General features: G+C 38.7%; 2 protein-coding genes across 2 annotated transcripts in view; one reads left to right on the top strand and one right to left on the bottom strand.

Annotated features, from left to right (window-relative positions):
• LOC127951397 (pleckstrin homology domain-containing family H member 3) overlaps nucleotides 1-10,762 on the top strand; it is a 37,910-nt gene extending 27,148 nt beyond the window's left edge. The window contains exons 6-13 of the mRNA XM_052549275.1: nucleotides 1,108-1,231; nucleotides 1,725-2,031; nucleotides 2,664-2,871; nucleotides 3,445-3,581; nucleotides 4,567-4,687; nucleotides 5,244-5,675; nucleotides 6,628-6,819; nucleotides 8,077-10,762. Coding sequence (XP_052405235.1) covers nucleotides 1,108-1,231; nucleotides 1,725-2,031; nucleotides 2,664-2,871; nucleotides 3,445-3,581; nucleotides 4,567-4,687; nucleotides 5,244-5,675; nucleotides 6,628-6,819; nucleotides 8,077-8,214 — 1,659 coding nt within the window. The 3' untranslated portion in view covers nucleotides 8,215-10,762. The remainder of the gene's footprint in view (nucleotides 1-1,107; nucleotides 1,232-1,724; nucleotides 2,032-2,663; nucleotides 2,872-3,444; nucleotides 3,582-4,566; nucleotides 4,688-5,243; nucleotides 5,676-6,627; nucleotides 6,820-8,076) is intronic.
• A 616-nt stretch (nucleotides 10,763-11,378) lies between these two features.
• Nucleotides 11,379-22,893, bottom strand: LOC127951407 (tubulin gamma-1 chain-like). Its single transcript, XM_052549286.1, has 11 exons — nucleotides 22,547-22,893; nucleotides 21,883-21,995; nucleotides 19,494-19,661; nucleotides 17,794-17,862; nucleotides 16,763-16,842; nucleotides 16,320-16,446; nucleotides 14,690-14,776; nucleotides 13,349-13,498; nucleotides 12,939-13,091; nucleotides 12,702-12,863; nucleotides 11,379-12,575 (listed from the first exon to the last, which is right to left on the bottom strand). The coding sequence occupies exons 1-11, from the start codon at nucleotides 22,593-22,595 to the stop codon at nucleotides 12,378-12,380; spliced, it is 1,356 nt and encodes a 451-aa protein (XP_052405246.1). The 5' UTR covers nucleotides 22,596-22,893; the 3' UTR covers nucleotides 11,379-12,377.
• Between the last annotated feature and the right edge of the window lie 1,321 nt (nucleotides 22,894-24,214).

Here is a 24,214-nt window from a genome sequence, read left to right on the forward strand (position 1 = left end):
TGAGGATGAGATAAACAGGCAAGCAGACAGACAGGCGTGAAAACCGCAGTGGTTGAAATGTTAAGTGCCCAGACCCCTAAATGACCTTGCTGATTGCTATAGATCTCTTATAGATAAGATATGTATGCATATTAAATAATCAAAAAGATAAGGAAGGCTGTTCTCAATAAAGTCTTGGCTAAAATACACTATATTTATAAAAAAAAGATAACTGTACCATAAAATATTCATGAAGCATTGTGTTAGGTTTCAGTTAGATGATGTAGTTCTGCGATGTAACCTTAAGTTAATATCTGTTTGTACTATTTATTTCACCACTCTCAAACTCAAACATACAGTACATAGTGGTTATGGCAGGAGATCACATTAAACTGCTCTTAGTTTGGATGATCATGTCTGCTATAAGCAAATACTCCACAACAAACATCAAGTGTCTTTATTCACCCTTGAATGAACACAGCAGCTTTCATTATACATACATAAACAGAGCAGACCTTGACCAGGATTGCCAGATCCAGTTGAAATCAGTTTCCTTTTCATTCATTCCCCCCGTAAGCCATTTTCCCAAACACCGCATTTCCATATAAAACATAATTTCATCATTTCATTATGGACCCCATCACAAATAGGTCAAGTATTTATGGGGACATAATGATACACAGCAGATAAAGGGATTAAGGGAAGTCGTGGCCTAATGGTTAGAGGGTTGGACTCCCAATCGAAGGGTTGTGAGTTCGAGTCTCGGGCCGGACGGAATTGTGGGTGGGGGGAGTGCATGAACCGCGCTCTCTCCACCTTCAATACCACGACTTAGGTGCCCTTGAGCAAGGCATCGAACCCCCAACTGCTCCCCGGGCGCCGCAGCATAAAATGGCTGCCCACTGCTCCGGGTGTGTGCTCACAGTGTGTGTGTTTGTGTTCACTGCTCTGTGTGTGTGCATTTCGGATGGATTAAATGCAGAGCACAAATTCTGAGTATGGGTCACCATACTTGGCTGAATGTCACTTCACATTTTTCACATTTCACAAATGTGTCGTTTATTTATTTAAAGGTGTTTCATTGGCCTTGCATTTCTCGGTGTGTTTATGTGCGCTGTTCTTGTATAGGAGAATAAATTCAATCCAGAGGTTGTGGAGCACATCTATGAGCATAATCCCATCCTGAGGTACACGCAGAGCCCCCTCTACGCCCCACTGCTGCCTTTCCCCTACGGCAGCCTCCACCACACACGTGAGTAAACCACACTCACATGGCATATATCACATATAAACACCACTGCTCACATGAAGAACACGTCAACGAACCAATCAGATTAGACACACCCCGTCTTTCTACAACTCTGCCGTTTTGGTGTTCCCATGGTCACCCAGGTACCTGTCTAGTAGAAGTAAAGCAAAGGCAAAGCAGTGTTAAATAAGAAATGATTTATCGGTCTTCTCTGATTACCTTTCCCCTCCAAAAATTTGCTGACGTGAGGTTTCTGATAAATCAATAAATTCCAAATCAATTTCCAATAAACAAAATCAAGTCCCTATAAATCCTATACATTTTTTATATAGTATAGTTATGTAGGATGTTGGCATTATATCTTTTACTTGGATGCTATAAGTATTGGATGCTGAGTAAATACAGCTGAATAAAACAAAAAAGTGGGGTGATTCTTTTCTATACCCACTGTATACATGTATACAGTTAACACATCTCCTTTTGCTTTTCCTCTTAGATATGACCGGTAAAGGCTACACATCCATCCGTGAAGAGGCGGTGAGGCTTTTTAACTGCCTTCAGCAGTTAGAGTCGGCCCGCGAGCCCATTCCTCTCATACAGGGGATCCTCCAGACCTGCCTCGACCTCCGGCCGCTCCGAGATGAACTCTACTGCCAGCTTATCAAACAGACCAGCGTCCTGAGCTCACTTGTCCAGACACAGCCGAATCCGCAGCTCAGATACTGGCAGCTGCTGACCTGCATGAGCTGCACCTTCCTGCCCAGCTGCAGCATACTCAGATACCTGCGCTTTCACCTGAAGAGGTGGGTTACGCACATCACATCTGTACAGGGCACTGGATGTGCACACTCACAGACCAACCCACCAGCCGGATCTCAACATACACGAATAAACATTACCTAAAAGTGCTTGGGTATAAACATGCCAACGGTTCTGTGGGCGAGTGTGTAGGAAATATGGGCTGCCTGAGGTTGACCGGATTGGAAAGTGCACTTCCTGTTCACATGTTCTTTTCCTCTCTTCGAGAGGCTGGGAAACGGCATGATGCTTTCTGCGTCCCATGGCTAATTGACTCTTAAAGTACTGCCAGGTCTGGAGGATAGACAGAAAATAGGAGAATGGCTAAATAAACGAGTGTGCCGTGAGGAAATGGTGCGTTGACCGCAGAGCTTTGATTACAGAGGCGGCTGGTGTGATGGAGACGGACGAGACTCTGTTCTCCTGAGGCGCCCAGATGTTTCCCGCATGTGTTTACTTGACACAAATATGGCCTCTGCCATGCGTGTAATTACCAAGTGGCTGACACTTTATATCGCAAATAGATAAACTAAACAGAGGGGCCACACACTTTATTTTTTGGAGGGAAATGTGTTGTGGTTTGGATGTGAAATTCTGTAAATGTGAAGTTTTTAAAATCCCTTTCTTTTGCTGTCAGGGTTCAGAGTTTGAGTGTGGACCCAGAGGTGGAGAGCTACGCGTCCTTCATAGCCCAGGCTCTGGAGAAGACGCGCGGCCGTGAGTGTGTGCCCTCGTGGGAGGAGATCCAGGGGCTGATGGGAAGGCAGGAGATACTGTGTACTGTGCACTATCCTGGACCGGGCTGCTGCCAGATACCGATCACCTCACACACCACAGCTAATGAGGTATTGCATCAACTGTTTCTTCTATAGCAGGGGTTGGGGAGCTTAAGCCACACAAAGGATTAAGCATTAGCACGCAAGTAATAAGAACCAGAGAGATGTATTTATTTATAAGTGTATTGATTTTAGTAATGTTGAATTCAGTTTTTGCAATTATCCTTACACAAAAATGTAAGAATATGTATTAGTTTATTCATTTGCTCTGCTACTTTTGCACACATTTTTTGTGTCTTTCAATCAGTTGTTGTTATTGTAAACTAAAATAAATACTTTTAAATCAAAGTGGTTTTTGTTAATTGAACTAAAGCTAAAATCTAAATATTAGATGAAAAAATTAAACTAAGTGACTGAAGTTTAGGAACAAAAATGACTACTAAACTAGAATTAAAATAGAAATAAAAGCTAAACAGAAATATAAACGAATAAACGAAGTAGCAAAAATGAGTAAAAACTTAAACTAAAATTAAAACGGAAAAAATAAAAATGAAAGTGAATTCATAACATGAATAAATACTATAATAGTATATAAATAATACTAAAATAACACGGTTTCTCGTTCTCATTTTCTCTCTCCAGGTCGTGAGGAAGATGGTGGAACGTCTTGGGCTGCAGGACAGCCGAAACACATTTGCTCTTTTCGAGCAGAACACATGCTGGGAAAAAGCTATCGGAGGCAGCACCATAATCGCTGATGTCATCACCAGATTTGAAAAGTAGATATTTTTTAATAAATCTCTTCCACCTAGTGTAATATAGCGATATACTGAACCAAAAGTATCATGGCACTATAGTTTGATGGACATGGTGCCATGTTAATACCATGTTTCTGAACCTTAACCAAGGTAATGCTATGATATTTTTTAAGTACTATGTTAGGACCATGTAAAAGGAATATGGTAATCAATCAGTACAATAGTATATGTGAAGTTACAATGATATTACCATCTACGATAGCACCACACCACGCAGTACAGTGTGGATCTGTATTTTCATAGATTTATTCACTTTCCCAGAACTTTAGCAAAGTTTAACTCAACCCCCCTGATGCGCTCTCTTACACAAACACACGCACACACACACACACACACACACTGTGAGAACAGACAAGCAGCTCTTTATTAGTATTCAGTGTTCCAGTAGGGATCTCAGGGTGAGACTGATGTCATGAGCATTAACTGATGTGGAAAGCAAACTGAAGGAGAGATAACCCAAGCCAGCCAGAATTCAAGGCATCCACTTTATTCTGGGAAGTGTGGTTGTGTTTGCGTGTGTTTTTGCACATCTCAGTGCCAACTCTTCCCAGAAGTAGGTTCATGGACACACGCCTAGTCTTTCTCTCACGCTCGTATTATGTGTACACACACACACACACACACACACACACACACACACACACACACAAACAAACCCGCGTGTGCAAAAATGCACAAGCAGCAGAAAAAGCTTAGCAAATCAGGGTGAGTCACATGGTTCAGAATGATGTCATGACTTTAGTCGTGTTTTTAGTAAGCATCTGCAAATTTCTCTCCTTAGCTACTTAAAGACTTAGACGTAGTTTAAGACAAAGACATACTTTGAGTGTGCTTTAGAAGGGGTTAGATAAAAAAGTTTATAACACAGAGAATCTCAACCAGGGGCCTGATTCATTCATTTGATTCATATGCATTTTCCATTAACAAATCTCTGTCTGTCTTCCAGTTTGTCTGCAAAAGATCCAGACTCTGACTGCAAATGCAGACTCTGCTTCAAACTGTATTGTCTGCTGGACACAGAAAACATCAGTACAGACAGCATTGAGTACCTCTTCCTCTATGAGCAGGTAATCCGACAAGAGACGGCTGGGAATGAGCAGAAAGGAGAAAGCTGAATGTAGATTATTGAAAGCCATGAATTTTGCAACATTCACACTGTTAATGAACTAAATTGAATCAATGTTGAACTGACTCGAGCTGAATAATGCCACTACTGTCTTCAGTAGAGCTGCTTATCACGGAGTTTAACTTGTTTCAATGACGAATGACCTTTACAGTTACTGAACTGAAGCGAATCAACACTGAACTGACTGGAGCGGAATAATCACACTATTGTCAGATTTTTGGATTTGCCTCATTTTTTGAAGTTTGCGTCAATGATTTTGTTACTTTCCGGTTCAATACTGTGAAGTAGTAAACAAAACAAAAGACTAAACAAAACAGAACTGGATTTCCAATTCTTCCTCTCTGTTTGTGTTAAATGCGAACTAGTTTCACACTTGTGTGGACAGATGTGTGCATAACGTCTTTATCAGTCAAGTGAAAAGCAAGCATACAAACACAGTGCACTAATGAACTCTGTAAACTTTCCCTTGTTTGACTTCCTCCCTCTCCCGGCCTCAGTGTCATGAGATGGTGGTGCGGGGACAGCTGCCAGCCTGTGAGGATGACCTTCTTTCCCTGGCAGCGTTGAGACTGCAGTGTCTACTGGGGGATTTCAGCGCCCTCTCGCCGTACCCACCCTTGGAGCAGCTCTTTCCAGCTGAAGTGGTGGAGGCCCGGGCCCTACTGGCCCCCGTCGATCCCCCTGGCTGCCCTTCCTTCCCCGGGGGTCTGCTGGCTGGGACACTGTGGGGACACAAGCGGCGTCAGGAACAGGACCAAAGACTGAGGGCCAGACTAAGGGAAGAGGGAGCCGTGGTGATGTCGGCCATTTTGGAGCGCTGGAAAGCCCTGACGGGATACAGTCGCAGGGACAGCATGGCCGCCTATCTCACCATCGCTCGGCAGTGGTCGGGGTTTGGCTGTACGCTCTATGAAGTGGACTTCTACATCGTGAGTGGTTCCCACAGTATAACGGTTTCAACATTGATAATAATAAGAAATGTTTCTTGAGTGACAAGTGAGCATATTAGGATGATTTCTGAAGGATCATGTGACACTGAAGTCTGGAGTAAAGCAGTGTTGCCAACTTCTTTCAATGGAAAGTAGCTAAACCCGCCTGAAAAGTCGCTAAATGTCGCTAGATGACGTCATACGCTAATTAGCATATTCATGACGTAAGTGCGCCGTATTGTCTTGTCTCCCTGTGTTCATGTACTGCATTTTAATGCAGCCAAATTTTCAATAAAACTGTTTTTATTAATATATTTTAATGTTTCTGTTGTCAGACAAAGGAATTATTATTATAATGACTGAAACGCGGTCCATTTAAGACTACATGACCAGCTCTCAAAGATATTAATCTGCACTAAAATCCTATTCACAACATTGTTTAATAAAATCTAATACACATACGATTAAGACAATGGTTGTGCTGTGGTATTCGGCCATACTTGCATGTAAAATAGGGTTAGAAGAAACAGAAGAAATCTTTTGTTTAACTGAAAGTGCTGCACCTCTCTGCGCTCGCTGAACAGAACAGATGCAAAGAGTAAATGAGGTTAGTCTGAGAAAGTTGCTAGATTTGTCGCTTTTGAAGAAAAGTCGCTAGGGGGGGTCTGAAAAGTTGCTAAATCAAGCGACAAAGTTGCTAAGTTGGCAAAACTGGAGTAATGACTGCTGAAAATTCAGCTTTGCGTCACATAAATAAATTACACTTTAAAAATATATATTAAATTAGAAAACAATACTATTTTTACTGTATTTTTCACCAAATAAATGCAGCCTTGATAAGCCTAAGAAACTTCTTGTAAAGCATTGACAATTTAAGTTTTAAACATTTGTACCCCAGGATCATTTTACCAGAGAATCAGAGCTGTGCTTATCATTTTCCTGTGTCTTGTAGAGCTCGACAGGAAGCTTCTCTCAGAAGTTGTGGCTGGGCGTGGCGGCTTCCTGCGTGTCTCTGTATCGTCAGGGTGACACTGAAGCGTTGGAGTCTCTGCCCATTGGTCAGATCTGTTCCTATGGAGTCTCTGATAGCAACACATTCAGGATCACTGCAGGAGACAGAGATCTGCTCTTCGAGACCTCCAAGGTGAGCAGGAGGCATAGTCATTATATCATCACTATCCACAACCGCAACTAATGTACCAAAGTGACTAAAACTAAAGTAAAAATACATATTAGGATTAATGTGTGTGTGTGTGTGTGTGTGTATGTGTATGTGTGTGTATATATATATATATATATATATATATATATAAATACTGGCAGCCACAAAACCACTCAGAATACCACATTGCATCACACTTTGAAAACAACATTTTTTCAGTAAATCTAAAACATTTAAAGTATGATACTATTGCCATAGCATTTAACATACACAGCTGCTAGCTCTACCTATCATAGTTTCACTCTAGCGATAATGGAGAGATGCAACTTGGCCTTCAAGTTAGCATCATGCATGCATAGAATTAGGCCAAAACACTCCAGATATAATGGGGAAGCATATACCCACACACACCAAAATACATGACATGTTAAAATATGAAACATGGAACCTTGGCTAGTGCTAAACTGGAAGGATGTTGACGTCAATGTGTTTGTATCGTGTACTACAAACCTCCTTCCAGTACTCAAACAATACAGGTCAGACCAACCGTGTCTTTCAGTGTGCTCACACGTGGAAACCCTGAGACAACCAGTCTATCTTCTTCTGATGTTAGCTGCAGGCTAATATAAGTTTTCATGCTAAACCATTTGCCTTCACATCTGCCTTCACATCTGCCTGGCTTCAACATCTCTGCTAGCTCACACATGCAGTGTTAATGACGTCCAGTAAATGTCAGTCATCAACAGTCACTTATAGTGGTTCTGATCCATAATCGCTCTTAAGGATGTTAAAATAACTAATTAAAAATGACAAAAATGACAAACAATTGCATCTGTCAGTGGATTTCATTTGGTGTTTGATCACGGTCATAGACTAAAATAAATATATGCATGTATGTGCAACCTTGGTGAACATCCCTGTTGAAAAAAACAGCATAGTTATGTTTTGAAGCATGGCAGCTGGTTTGAGCTGGTCATCTGCTGGTCCTAAGAAACTAGCTATGAGCTAGCTGCTCCTGCTCAGAACCAACTGAAGACCAGCTCAAACTCAAACCTAGTCTGCCTATACTGTTTTTTTCGACAGGAATAAAAAAAGAGACTTCTTTTAAAAAGAAATCAAGAGCCATGCTGACCTAAAAATTGAAACCAAGTCATTGTACTAGTCTAAAATGCTTAGCACATATTCAACAGTGGACTCGAGTCATCTCTCTCTCTCTCTCTCTCTCTCTTTCTCTCTCAGCTGACTGAGATCATGCAGCTGATGAATGCTTACTTCAGTGCCACCCGTCGCCATCTGGGCAAGGATGACTGCATCTCCATGGAGACAAACCCTAAGCTCCACCCCTCCCTACTTGAGCTCCCCTCTCACCCGGTGTGAAGAGAGATGGACTCGTGCTCACCCACACGCACACACTGACTCTGACTGATGTACACGTGCATATGCAGTCCTGACCGACTGAGAGGAGCAGATGCTGTGGAAATAGAAGAGGAGTGGAAGGTGTCCAGGGAGCCACAAACAGGAAAGCAGGTTCAGGAACTCACTCGCTACACCACCAGCCGAATCCAGAAAGAACACGGGGCCCTCCGCTGGCCCTGACTACTCCAAAATCACAGAGAGCATAATAGCCCGACTTCAGACAGACAAAAATCATTTTCTGAAGTAGTGTTTTTGCCTTGTTTTTTAGTGTTAGAATATTTAAACATCCTTAAAACAACATTAATTTATTTGTACTTATTTTGAACAATTAAGATACATTTAGTCATCCTTAAATTCATCAAGTATTATGACTAATTTTAAGATTAACTTCAAAAAATTGATCTCAAATTTAGTTACATTTTCTTATTTTGCTTCTCATGTAAATTTACCTTGTTTAAAGGATGTTTTTATGTTTTATTGGAAAATATGACAAAAATACAGATTCTATTTTGCAGCGATGTCTTTATATTGCACTACAGGAAGACACAAATATGCTGGCGTTGTACTCAAGAAAACACTTGCTCTGCTTTACACGTTCCTTTCCAGACTCCTGCCTGGATCGTCATTAAACTCATTCATCAAACCATACATGACCTTAAAATGAAATCAGGTGCAAGCCACTTTCACGTCGACCTTCAAAACGGTCCATTAGTGACCAACAGTGCTGCGTGTGTATGTGCGAGAGACAGACTTGAACATTTGAAGCTGTAGAAACCAAAGGACCTTTAGCTTGTCTCTATGATATGAGTGTAATTGTGAAATGCTTTGAGCCTGACCTGGTGCTGCTTGACTGTGCTGTTAGCTTACAGTAACTCTGCATTGTGCGTCCTTTAACCATTGAGAGCCTCAGATCTTTAGATCCGGTTAAAACCAACTAAGACACACATTTGCAGTCTGGTGCCTGTGAAGGGAAATGACATTCAACAACAAAAACCCCCCCAGACAATTTTGGTTGAAACCATGTTTCCAAGACCTCTCAACACATTTTCAAACACTGAAAATAGACAAATAATCAACACTATTGATATGCAACATTGTCCATCCCATATGGTAGAGACATTTCTGTAGTTCAACCAAAAATGAAAAATTCATTCACTCTCCCTCATGTTGTTCCAAGCCTGTTTTGTCTGTTTTGTCATCTTGATGAACACAAAATTATTAAAGTAAATGGGGTCCAAAACAACATTAATGTGCATCCCTTTGACTTTTATTGTATGAAAAGAAAAAAGTAAAAACATCAAGACTGCTTCAATGTTCCACGCAATAACGAACGTCATACAGGTTTAGAACAACATGAAATTGTGTAAATGAATTATATTTTTTGTGGACTATCCCTTTGAGCATAATCTGTAGCCTCTGTCAGCTGTGCTTTCATCAAAAGCTGTGCTTTTTTTATCTGCTGAGTTCATATTGTCCTCCTTTAATGTGTTACTTCCTACTAGTTTTATTTATGGCTGTCTGTTGTATACTTTGTGTGGAAGTGAGTTTTTATTGTCCTTTTTACTTTTGTTTTATATATCTTTCATAAAGACCTGTATTTGTATTTTAGTGCTTGCATTGGCATAATTACAAAAGAGCGGATGATGTCATAGTGAAAATATGATGTCATGAGGTTTATTTACTTTTTTGGTTATTTGTCATTTATTTCCCCCGTCATGAGAGGTCTACATACGGCAAATAACTTTATAATCTCTTTTTGTAGATCCGGTAGGATTATTTACTGTTTGTCATAACCCAAAATAAGAGTAATTCGCCCCTTTTAAATTCACATGGACCAAATATCTAGTGGTTGGGGTCATTTTTCCCTTGTTTTTCTTTTCTCTCGTATGACTGCCAAACTATTATTGAAGCAATAAAACCTGCCCAGTCTTCCTGAGTATGAGCCCATTTTCAGTATGGGGCTTTAGGTTGCCTAAAGAGGAGCCACTAGTGCCTGTCAAACAGTCTGTACAATCTTTAATTCACCCATACTCCATAATCAAGCTAAGCTTTTTCTGTAGTCATAGTACTTACGTTTCGGTGGTGCACTATCTTTGCTATAGTGCACCTTGTCTACATGAATACAAAAGTGAAAAAAGTTTGAGAAATGTAGAGGTGAAGGGCAATCACATGTTCAATGTTGTTTATTTTGGTTTTTGTTAGAAGCAGTGTTTTTTGCCCAAACTGCGTTCCACCTACAGCCCCAGGGATGGCAGTAGCGGTTTTCACATGTGTTTGTGTTCTCTTCATGTCACTTTTTAGCTGCAGGCAGCTCCGCCCACTGTCAAACATGTAACATGACTCAAACGACAACCTCTGATGCTTTAGACGGTTTGTATGCTGCATGGTACCTTAATTATGTTACACGTGTAATAGTCAGTTGCACTATTGTTTGTATAGCTAACTTAAATGTGCAATAATGCAAAATGATGAATACTGTATGTAATAAAGCAGCACCATTACAACATCACTGGAGTGTCAGTTATACTGTATGTGTGAAAAATAAAAAAATAATTATTAGTATATGACATACTTATGAATTCATACTTTATTCACCAAAGATTACTCTACTGTGTATATATTATAGAATTATATAATATTTATACAGTGTTTTTCACACTAAATACTATTTTAAAGCAGATTTATAGAAAAATATTACAAGGAATCTATATGGTCAAAATCAATATTGTTTTGCCCGTTTTCAATTTTGTCAAAGATTTTTTCAAAAATGCATGAAATTAAATCCGACATTAAGACCCTACAATTAAACACACCTGAACAGCTAACCAAGTTCTTGAGGATTATTAGAAACCTCCAGACAAGTGTGTTAAGGCAGGTTGGAGCTAAACGAAGCCCTTCAAGAGCAAGACACACCTGATGTGCAGTATGTCTTTGATTCAACTTAACGGTATCTGTTGGCAAGTATTGGATTTTGAATATAAGAGGCTAAGACCAGAGAGGTTATAAAAGGTCAAGGCATTCATTTCTGAGCTATTTAATGTGTTTTAAAGCCAAATTACCCATGTGAGTGACTGATAAGAGCACAGATGGTTTTGAGGATAATCAGTATTTGCTCACTATAGAAATATTGTTGTAGAAAAACATTTATTCAAATCTCATGAACAAGAAAATGCATCAAGTCTGACGGCAAACTATATATACACAATATAACATTAATAAGAAGAACATGTGCTAACCAGGGAAACGAAAGCACTTGCATGAAAGTTACGCACGCACGCACGCACACACAAAGGGAGCAGAAGAATAAATTATTCGAAAGGGGATATGTGATGCATTGGAATTGGTGTATGATTGTTTCTGCCAGACTATGAGGTAACCTCACTGATTTGATTGACTAGAAAATGAACCTGACGAGGGTTCACTGATTGGATGAATTGACGAACAGCATAACACTTGACTTTACTGATCGTCTCTCAAAACTCGAAGATAATCTTCGAGAGTAATCTGCAACGAGACGGAGAGGAAAACTGATTCAATCACACAATCACAGTCTATCCCCTGAAAGTCAGCGCCTTTTGTCTAAAAGCATGCATGTGTGAACGTGAGGGAGTGAGATGGTGCATTCATAAGCTGCTTCTAGTCTGATCTCTTCTAAAAGGCTTAATCTTTCACACTCCCTCCTATGGTTACATTCATCTGAGACCACCCAGTCTTATCGGTGTAGACGTCTAACGTGTGTGTGGTCAGGACAGGTTGTGTGCAGGCCACCTTGATGTAGATATTGTGCAGTACAAAAATAGATTAAGAAGGAGCCATAAATTCTCTAATCAAAGAAATCAAGGAAAATGGGACGAGAGAGAAGTTACAGCTCAGGATAGAGGCACCAGGTTATGAAAACTGAAGAACTATAGGTCCGTAAAGATGACAGATGACGTATTTATACATACTGTATGTGAGTGGTTCTTACCACAGCGTAATGCAGAGAAGGCTCTGACAGAACTGTATGGTGAGGCATGAAAAGTTTGTGGAAACGAGTCTCTGGAGGTGGATTCACTACTGAGATTCACTCTGTATTTTATAGGATGAGTTCAGAGCCTGTCTTTAGGAAGTGAGTGACGGGGTTTTCACTGCTCTTGTGTGCCCCAGGAGATGTAGTCGGGACGCGTGGCGGCGCTGTATTCGTCCACGAGCTGCTGAACCACCTCGCGAGAGTTATCCAGCTCGTCAAAGTTGTCCTTGAATATGTCCTCCTTCCTGAACTGCTCGAGGAAGGCCTCCCTCTTCCTCAGCTTATCATACTGACGACAGGTGCGCTCAAACAGCTAGGAGTGAAGGAGAGGACAACTTTTCCACAACGTTCTAATTTATTGTGATTAATTCTATACAGTACCTAGTTCTAACCCATTTTTGAGCAGTACAGACATGGAGAAATGAGGGACGGGTCTTACTGAAGAGATGCTGGTGTGATTAGCCATCATAAGTCCACTGACACGATGAGCTGAGGGCAGGTAGGGAGACCGGCGGGACAGTGCCACTTGAATACTAGCTGGACCCCAAGGGATGAAATTAGCTAACTTCCTCTCCCTGATTCTCTGTAGACTCTTATGTACCTGCAAAGGAGCATAAAACATGAGGACATGCACATATAACTTAAAATGTGCTGTGTTTATCTAATTTGCTCACACCTGTGTGGGGTCCACCTCGCCCTGAATGATGTTGAGAATGGCAATGTAGCAGTGATTGGTCTGACGGTCTCGGCCTGTAGACACCATGACATTCTTGGGCTGCAGGAGTCTCCTCATCACATCGAGAACTGTCGTTTTCCTCACACTTGCCACCTGAAAAGATGTTCGTTTTTAAGAAAAATATTAAAACCAAGATAGTGGACAAAGTAATGTTGCTACTAATGAAAAGTACAGACAGACATGCAGACAGATCATTACAGATAGACCGACAGACTAGGTAGTTGGCTATATAAACTGCAGAAAGCAGCTTACTAGACTTTCAGAACAAATCTACAGAGTAAAGAAAAAGTAAACTCCTCTGTATTTCTGCTAAGTATCTGAAGGCAAACCCCCAAGTTTGAACAACTCACGGCCTGATCGGTGGTCAGCGGCGTGTATCCAGTCATGAGGAAGTGGAGGCGGGGAGTGGGAATGAGTGACGCGATCAGACCGATCAGATCATTGTTCATATATCCAGGGTAACGGAGGGTTGTCGTGCTTGCTGACATTATAGTGGACACCTGTTAAAGAGAAGCACATGCATCTTTTGACAAATCGTAGTCAAAACCTTTATTTTATTATTTTATATTATTGTGTTGTCTTAATTATTTGTATATGCTAATGGTACACTTGAAATGTGTTGTATGTGTAAAAGCAGCTGTTGTTTAAGAACAAGATTTTCTATTAGCACTCTGGTCACCCTTTACAGAAACCTATCCATTGTGTTGTTAAAGTTGACCATTTTATATGACTTCTGAATCTATTAGACGTGATGAAGACAGTGATGGATGAACTGAGAAAGTCAACTATTCACCTCAGAGCAGGGTGCTGTATGAATGGGTGTATAAGAGGAAAGCATAGATGAGCTGGTTATTTATCACCACCTCATTAAAATGTGATACAACAGCACGTCAGACTGCTGATTCTAACTTTCGGATCCATGCTTCATCCTCCCGAAACTAACAGACTGTGCTATTTCAAATTTACACAGCCCTTAATATAATACAGCTGCGATAGGCCACCAGCTGCCTTCTGACACCTCGTGGTTTAGCTTACCGTATTTTCCGGACTATAAGTCGCACTTTTTTTCATAGTTTGGTCGGTCCTGCGACTTATAGTCTGGTGCAACTTATTTATCAAAATTAATTTGACATGAACCAAAAGAATTGAACTAAAAACGCTGCTCAGTGCTCCTGTAGTCTACACTAAAAGCATAGGGCGCCCTCTTGTGGCTGTAGACGGTAATGTTTTCTCTTGGTTTTAAATAAATGCGACATATAGTCCAGTGCGACTTATATATGTTTTTTTCCTCATCATGACGTATTTTTGGACTGATGCGACTTATACTCAGGTGCGACTTATAGTCCGAAAAATACGTATACATTTTCTATACACATACTGAAATCGTTCTCTCATTTGTCTCATGGCCAAACAAACTCACAGTTGGCTTTAAAGTTAGGTTGGTTTTCTGACTGTTTTAAATATGTTCATGTTAATCTTATCAAAGGAGAGCTGCAGGTGCCCAGCAGTAATTAATATGGAGTGACTCTACTGTCCCTTCATGAAGAACACTGGGTCGGTTCCTCTATGTGCTGCAGGGATGGGCTTTGAAACAAAAAGGACACTGGGTTGGATGCATCAGCTCAAGACAGATGAATAGGACCCTGTATTTTCACATGTCAACTTAAAAAAAGACAGACTTTTAACCTCACCAGTTGGTTGATCTGAGAGAACGAAGGGTTCTGAATGTGCAGTCGGTCTGTGGCGATTCTATTCAAAGCTGTATTGTCCAGCACCACCTGAAAGAGACATGGAGAGAGAATGAAATGAAAGAGGTTTTTAACTACATGTCGGGCTCTTCTGGGGTCCTACAACCCTCTACGGACACCTTGGCAGTTGAATCGCCATTTGCTAGTAATTTTTTTTAGTTTAGTCACCAGACTGCCATATAAATACAGTAAATAATATATGTTTGTAAAATGGCACTGTTTTTTTTTTTTTTTTTTAAATACCTGTCCTGTACCTAATGGCACGTTCAGATACAATGTCAATATTTATTAGAGATTGTTAAAATTTCATATCAATAATTATTTTTATTGAAGTCATCTGAAAACAATGTGGCTAATATTATGTGGTATGGAAAAAATACTCTTTTGATGTCACATTTTTTGAACGTACTGATGATTATGTTATTGTAATTATTTTGAGTTTCTTTTTGTCTTGTTCAACTTGATGTGTCTTGGCCAATCTAATTAAATTTCAGCTAATGAACTGAAAGACAACTGAATCTTAAAACAAACTTTGTATCATATTTATACAATATGTATTGTATATGTACGATATTTTTGTATATAAGCTGGAATGTTTGCATCAAATTTACTTTTTAAAGAAAGAACTGAAATCTTGCTTGATTTTGTTTAAATTTGTTTTTCTAAGATGAATAATGGGTTTAGAACAACATGGTGCTGTATAAATTATGACAGAAATGTATTTCTTTTCAAATAAGAGTTATATGCCTCAGACTTGGACTTAAGTCTAGATCTGTATTCTCATCAAAGAAAAACAAAGTCATCGACCTCTATTGACCTCATCTTTTGTGCTGACTCTCTGATCTGATCTGATCAGCTAGAGACTATAATGAAGCTAGCAGACTGCTGCAAGAAACGCAATATGCCTAAAACAGATCTTACCCTTTACTAATGACATTTACTCCACTAAAGCTTAATCTATTTTAATCCACAGCCCTCACACATGGAGATTTGCTGGAGATATAAATAATAATGTTATGCTTTAGTCTTTTGCTATGGTTGGTGATCAAACCTATATAAGGATGATATACAAACACAATTACTGGCTCCTCAGGGAGTCAATTGGTTGTGTTTGTTGGATAAATATCCATTCAATCATTTTCTGATTGATATCAGTATGAAAGTAAAATAGCAAGCTTTGACATATCCATAAACTTTCAGTCCAGAAGTACAGATATGACAGCACTCTGCATGGTTCATGAAATATGCCCAGGGACCAAGCTATTGTGTGTACTGAGAAGGAAATGAAAGGAGAGAAGGAGAGATTCAAACACAGGACTGACCCTCTTTTCTCCATCGGCTGCTGTTTGGGAAATGAAAGCAGGAGAGAAAGAAAGAAGGTCTGTTTGGGAAGGTTGATTGTGTAACTGAGTCGCAGGCTGTGTATGAGGGGGCTCGGTTTCATATAGAAACACATTCATTTGAGAACCACAACCCTGTAATGTGTGTGTACCGGTGTATAACAGCCTCCCGAATTCTAGGCCAGCAGAAAAGTTTAGCAGATAGTGTGTAAAGTGTGTGTTCATTCACTCACCACACAGTCTGCATTCTGGGTCAGTCTCTTTAGCGTCAGAAGAGAATTATATGGCTGTACGACAACATCACTCATCTCATCTTGGTTAGGGAAGACAGAGTAGGTCTGAACCAGTTTTTTAGGATACCTAAAAAAGACAGAAGAATGTTTGAGGCACAAGAACACGCACACAGCTGAACGAGGTTGAACTTGAGGTTGCACACACAATGATATTAAAGACACCCCTAAAGAGAGCTAATTACACCTGGTGATGGCTGCTGCCTGCATCTCCCTCTAATTACACTGACTACCACCCAAACGCTTCATGACTGAAAGTCTAGACGAACAATGCAGAGGGTGTGGATCTGTGCTTCAGGAGAGGGAGTGTGGACTGCAAAAATCAGTCAGAGCAGGGGGATTCAAAGTTGTTTTGAGTCCTATATCAGTGAATTGTGTTTTGGCACCTGTCGTTCAGTCGCTCCAGTAGGTAGGACCCGAGACCAGATCCAGTTCCCCCCGCAATAGAGTGGCAAAGCACAAACCCCTAAAAAAGCAAAAATAGAATGTTTAAAAAACATTAAATCTTACTGTCCCCATTTTTTTTTTAAAAGTTAATTTAAATCAAATATTTGAACTGAATTATTTGCCTGAATAATTTAACTTAACAGGGAGATAAACACATTTTTGTTCAGAAATAAAAGCACTGTTTTAAAGCTATAATACAGCCAAAAATAAATATATATATAAATATAATTAAATAAATAATCAATTCTCACAATCTCCCTCTCAGATCATCATGAATACATCACATTGAGTAATTTGAGGGAGTTATTATTTTTTTGCCTCAAACCCTAATTAATTTGTGTGATGGTCACTCACCTTTCAGCGGTTATGCATGCAACTAACGGACTGCTAACATCATCCTCCAAACCACTCCCTAACCTTCACTTACACACAAGTTATACATGTGCATGCACACCAGTAATTGTGGGTAATAAAGTGAACGACCCAGATTACACAGGGAGGGCTGAGTCTGTTGATTTAATGGGAGGAACATCTGTATCTTGTGAATTAAGTGTGCAAGAATGCATAAAATAGCACTTTTGTATAACCATCTGTGGGCAATCACGTACATAAATGTAGCTATATGAATACATACAGCAGTTCTGTGTATGTTAGCAAACTAAAAAAAGAACAGACAGAGCACTGTAGAAAGGGGAGGAGCAACAAAAGCAACGGGGAAAAATGGAAATACATAAAATGGTCATCACTCTACCATCAGGAGATATTCAGAAAGTGTTTTACTTAGTTTAAAAATCTGAATCTGTTTAAAAAACCCAAATATTCTCCAAAAGTCAGAGAAAACCTAATGAATGACACACAACCAACTCATTCATAATAATTGACTTTTTCTGCTTTTATATCTAACTAAATATGATATTGTCAGCTAAACCACTGCTTTCAGACAGAGAAGTGTACAGTCACAGAGTCATACCTCCAGACTGTCACTGCCGTCTGCCTCTCTGTCAATGATGTCAAAGATGTCCTCATGGATTTTTTCTCCCTGAAATGAACAAACATGTTGACCACAGTTTAATTAGAAAACAAGATAAAGTTGTCAAACATGAACATGAATTCTTGTAAAAAAATTTATACATGCATTTTTATGACCTTATCGTAACATCGCAGAGAATTTTAGAAATTACAGTTACCTCACTTAAAAGATACTGAAAGATACTGAAATTTGAAAGTGTACCAATAGCTAAATTATGAAATGGGGTCATTTTCATTGTGCAACTGCCAACACCACAAAAAGGCATTTGATTTCAAACTTTTAATTGAATTTAAATAAGAAACTGGAAAAATTAAGTGCAGTCAGATTTAAAATAAAAAAAACCTTGATCTTTTGACATAAGAGGTTACTTTACTGTAAAAACATCCTGTAAGTTTCAGAACTCAAAACTTTCCCGTTAGTCTAAAAACAGCTGCCTGTTTAGCCCCGCCCACTGATTCACGCATGCAGTGTAAATAAGAAGAGAGGCAAATGAAGTTCAACGCAAAAATCAAATGATTTGCATCGCCTTCCTTCTGATCCCAACATTAGGAAAGAGTGGATGACCTTTATTTTTAATGTAGATCCAGACCTCGTCAGTAAGAACTTGGTCCTTTGTTCACTTCATTTACCGTGGATTCATTTATAAACTAGGCACAATTCAACGCAGAATTCTGGGATGATCCTGTGGCGACTATATTGGATCTGACAGCAATGTTGCACCACACAAGTGTGAATTACTGTTTTTATTACATGGTCACTATTGAGCTTTGTCTGTTATTAAAGATTGTTTGAATTTTTTTTGATATTTGATATTGTACTGAGTGTTAATGCGTTTTAGCCTAAATGGCTAGTCAGTGCCAAGTAGGGCTGCGTGATTAATCAAATGTGATTGTCATCCATATCTTATCAGTAAAGCTGGATCTGTGAATAGTAGTAAATTTCCAGCATGTGCTTTCAGATGGAGCAGCATTTACTACACAGAGTCATAGTTCACTGACAAGCTACGCAAAACCGGATTCATAAATCACAAACCATTTAATCACAGGATCGTTCTGCAATTATGAAAGCTTCTCAGTGAACTATGGCTCTGTGTAGTAAATGCTGTTCCATCTGAAATCAGGTGAAAAAGTGTTCCTTCTGTGAGATGATGAGGCTTCTTCCACAGAATAAGGCACGCAACATATTACATTGTATATTAAGCAATGATAAAGCTTATGTTGATCTGCATAGAATTATTATATACAAAATTATAAACAAAAATTATAATAAGAAAATCTTAGATAAGTCATATATTGTCGTAGTCGTGTGTTTATTATTCACGTTGAATCAAAGAAAGCAGTTAAATATACTGTATATATCTAGCAATATCATCTTCTGTTAGTGCGAGTATGTGCTGCTAGTTTTTAATGCATCGATAAAGATAAATCACTGACAAATTATTGGATTGGACGAGGATGTACTGTTCATTTGTCTATTAAAATAGGAACTATGAGAAATTGAAATTTTGAACTGCCAAAAAGTGATTAAACTATGAGAAACTTAAAAGAAATAATGACCAGTTATATCACCTAAACCATAAAATAAATTTAACCTAAAATAAAAGTCAGCAATTGTCTGATATCTAACATCACTCAGTGTACCTGAGAGAAGCCACTGGCCCAGTTGTTACCGGCTCCACCGCCATGCTCAGACAGGTAGATGTTCTCCGGGTTGTACAAGTTGGCATAAGGGGAGTTCAGGATGGTGTGGATGACTCGGGGCTCCAGGTCCAACAGCACAGCACGAGGGATGTAGTGCTCGTCATCTGCCTGAAGGAGGTGAAACAGAGGAGAAAAGGATCAATGGAAATCACATTTCCATAAGTGCTTCTCAATACTCCTTACAAGGAAAAAACTAAAGGATGCTCAATTTCACAAATGAGAAGCAACTCGGGTCTACTTAAGATGCTTATGATTACTCGTGCAGCTTGAGACTGCAAAATGTTAGAGAATAAATCTTTCAATGTATGACATCAGCACTAGACTGACCATTGCTGCTTTACATTATGGTTGAACAATGTACAGGCAAGGCTGAAATACCTGCAGATAGTTGGCATCTTTTACTTTTTGTCAACGATTAGTAGTGAGAAGTTGTGGCCTAATGGATAGAGAGTCAGACTTATAACCCAAAAGTTGTGGATTTGAGTCTCAGGTCCGGCAGGGATTGTAGATGCGGGGAAGTTAATAACCAGCGCTCTTCACCTTAGGATGCACCTTCAATACCACAGCTGAGGTGAGACCCTTGAGCAAGCACCGAGCCCCCAACTGCTCCCTGGGCACCACAGCACTGCTCCAGGTGTGTGTGTGTGTGTGTGTTCACTGCTGGGTGTGTGCACTTGGATGGGTTAAATGCAGAGCACAAATTCTGAGTGTGGGACACCATACTTTGCCACACGTCACTTACCTTTCACTTTTTTCACTTTAACTTTATTTTCACAGTGCTGAGAAAGTCAAAGCTTTCATATAAAGGCAAATGCAATATTACTCTATCATATCACAGCAAATACACATCATTTAAAATCTTTGACTATCTAATAAATATTTAATTTCACCAACCACAAAAAGTTTGTGAGTCTAGCAATTGGATAGCTAGAAGTGTGCATACTTTTAACCGTCACCCTGCTCTCTAAAATTTTGGCAACACCATAAAAAAAAACCATATCAGTCGATCACTAGTTTACATACCACACAACTAGCCATAATACAGAGAAAATTACTAAAATACTGTGACTCACACAATCTATTCACATCAGAGGACAGCTTTAACACTGAATGCCTCATTTGAGAAGAAATATAAGCAGTCCCTTTGAAAACATTAGGAGTTGACTACAGTTTCTGTGGAAAACCCAATTTTGGTCTTTAAATGGAAAAGTTTTTTTGGTCCGAAAAAATTGAACTAGAAGCTGTGCCAATTTTTTCAAATATATTTTCCATCAGATTGTGAAAAGGGCTCCACATAATGACTTCGGAGGGATAATCGCCTTAAAACAGCTGGATATATTTGAACCGGGCTCCACCTGGTGGTCAAATATGTGAACTCCTAACTAACGATGAAGAATCTTATTAGCTATGTTTTTCCATCCACCTATTTTTATGCACATTTTGGATGATCACATAACAAAACTGCTGGATGGAAATGCCAAGATGCACATAAATTAAAAAAATGTGCACACAACTGAATAGGTTAAACTTTGTATGAAAAAATGTGCATTAACTACGATGGAAAAACATTTACCGAAAAAATTACACCACGCGCATTGAAAAAGTCATTTGACTTTCACTATGAGATAGGATAACTTAACTAACCAGCGGACCGATCTCGTTCACAGCATCTATATGTTGTTTTGGTCATTCTGAAATGCCTGTGAGGTAGGTCTGTCATCAAACTATTTCTGTATAATTACTGTCTTACATGACTGGGTTCCCAAACAGCAGGCATGCAGCTCTAAAAGCAATGACTGCATTTATTGTGTTATGTTACGTCTGCTCTCACTGAAGCACAAGTAAAATATTACATATGAAAATTATTATATTCAGTGGCTTCTCCTAGTTTTCTTACAGATGTTTAGTGGCAGTTTATCAAGTGATGACTTTGTTCTCTTTGACTCGTTGGATGGAAACGGTGCTTTATTTGTAAATGTTTTATGCGATATTCCAGGTTTGCTGAGAAGTTAAATTCACATCCTTGGATAGAAATATAGCTATTGACATGTTATGTTATTTTAAAAGTTTTTCACTTTTCACATTACTAACAACACTGCTTTAATAGTATTTTATTTCTACTTTTTTATAACTACTTTGGCAATATTATATGCAAACACAATTATGCCAATGAATATCGGAACTTTACTCCACTCAGTGATTTATATTACTGTATATAATATAATATAATATATAAAAGCATATACTTTAGAGCAGCAATCCGAATGTGCTGTGATTATGGTTGGTGATTGATTAGCTCTAAATGCCTTCTTAGTCTGTATTTATGTACCTGATAGAAGAAGACATCTTTCCGGTCTGTACCCTCAGTGGCAAACTCCTCTACGATGCCCTCCGGGCTGATGCCATGCTCAGCACACAGCTGCTTCCAAAACTCAAAACCAACTGCACAGAGAGAGAATAAACACACAAATAAGTCCATTAATGCTGGATTATTAACAACACTTGTAAGAAGTCTGTAAACTATTTTCATATGCAATTATACACTGATGTGATTGAAGATTATTAAAGTAAAGGCTATTGTTTATGCCACATCAAATCTTGCACTCAGTGATCATCTGCCTTTAATGACCAAGTCTAACAAGTCTCTTTCAGCTCACGAGACTCTAACTGTTATATGAACCCCATATTTCTCAGAGTAAAAGATGAACACAATGCAAATCACTATATATAAAATTGTCAAACATGACTGTAAATAATACAAAGCAACGTTTAGAATTATGTGCATACAAAAGAGTAGTTAAGTGGAAACTAATGAATAAGTGTTTGGCTTCTTGCTGATTAAAGGCTCATATTAACAATCAAAACCATATCGTTACTAAATTATATTCATTGTATCATTCCAAAGGTATCCAGTGTGATAGCTAGCTAGCTAACGTTAGCTAACTGTTTATATAAAGATGATCAAACAAAACGTTATACAACGAATGGCTCACTCTGATTCCCGCATTGCCCGAGCTGCAGGGTGATAATTTCTCGAGGCATGCTGTCCTGTTATTTCAGCTGTTCGACCAGTAAAGCTGAGAGATGTTCTGCAGTCAGTCAATCCCTATGCGTGTTCCCGCTCCAACAGCAACGGCCTAACGAACGCGCACTGCGCATGCGCAGACTTCGGCCACGGCCACGCTAAGCTTTCACAACGTGAGCCTTCAAACGTGAAGCGATCAATATTTGTTAAAATGTACCGAAAGAACTCTTTATCGAAATAATCCAAAGATAAATATACAAACAGGCAGAAAGAACAGACATAGAGCGCATCACTGACGTAATGCATGACGTAAGACGTATGCGTTTACATCAAAGCTGCGCGTCAGTTGCGCAAACAAAGGCACTTCAAAAAGTTTCAACTGCAAGTTATTTGTTAAATGTCTCAGTGTATAGCAAGCAACACATATGAACGAAGTTAAATTATTTCATGAATTGCCTAATTTAACGTGTGATAACACTAAATTACTGTTGGCAAAATTACATCAGGGGTCACCAAACTCTGTCCTGGAGAGCCGCTGTCCTGCAGAGTTCAGCTCCAACCAAGAGTCTTTATAACATGGATTTACATTATTACATTCTGTTAATATGTAGTAAGAGATCTGGTTTAAAATAAAAACGTTTTCTAAAATTGTAAATACATACATACATATATAATATTTTACACACACACTTGTAAATATATATATATATATATATATATATATATATATATATATATATATATATATATATATATATATATATATATATATATATATATATATATATATATATATATTTACAAGTGTGTGTGTATATATAGGGCCCACCATACCATTTATTGCCATAAAAATAAGGGAAAACATGCCATTGGAGCATATCTTAATTTCTAATTCAGCTTTCTATTTTTTAATTTAAGAAATTTTGTTCTGTTTTTGCATTTTTATGTCGAGAATATACTTTTTTTTATGAATTTTGATATATTGCAACATGTTTGGCCCTCTGCCCTCAATCAAGTTGGATATTTGATCCTTCATTGTGAAAAGTCTGGGCACCTCTGTACTACTCTGTACTAAGATATATAAACCTTTCAAATAAAACTAGTTAGTATTTAGTATTATATATATATATATATACACACACACACACACACACACACACACACACACATACATTTATATTTATTCATTTAGCAGATGCTTTTATCCAAATCGACTTACAGATGGAGACAGTGGAAGCAACTACTACTGGTCACAAATCAGGCAACCAATTGGACCTTATTTATACATGACACTGCTCTACTGATATTATATATATATATATATATATATATATATATATATATATATATATATATATATATATATATATATATGGGATGTTATGTCTAGCTGTTTCATAAACCATACCGTAAACTCTTCATCTTCCTGGATACTATGCCAATAATACAGATGACTTATTTGACTTATTAGTAATTTACATTAAACTACCACCATGAAACACCTTTATAACAAACAAACGTAATATTGTTTGGGACGTTTTGAAACTAGGCCTACTCAACGAGTGATCTGTGAAGGCACGTGAAGAGAGAGTTGACTGAGAGGAGCTCTCTCTGATGTAATCCTGATGATCTCATT

Source organism: Carassius gibelio, chromosome A3 (assembly GCF_023724105.1).
Source record: "Carassius gibelio isolate Cgi1373 ecotype wild population from Czech Republic chromosome A3, carGib1.2-hapl.c, whole genome shotgun sequence".
Classification (NCBI taxonomy): Eukaryota; Metazoa; Chordata; class Actinopteri; order Cypriniformes; family Cyprinidae; genus Carassius; species Carassius gibelio.

Coding starts and splice junctions, on each gene's coding strand:
- LOC127951407 (XM_052549286.1), bottom strand. CDS start 22,595: ATGCCTCGAGAAATTATCACCCTGCAGCTCGGGCAATGCGGGAATCAG. Junction 19,662..21,882: donor AAGATGTCTTCTTCTATCAG/GTACATAAATAC, acceptor CACCTCCTTCAG/GCAGATGACGAGCACTACAT. Junction 16,843..17,793: donor ACGGCAGTGACAGTCTGGAG/GTATGACTCTGT, acceptor TTGCTTTTTTAG/GGGTTTGTGCTTTGCCACTC.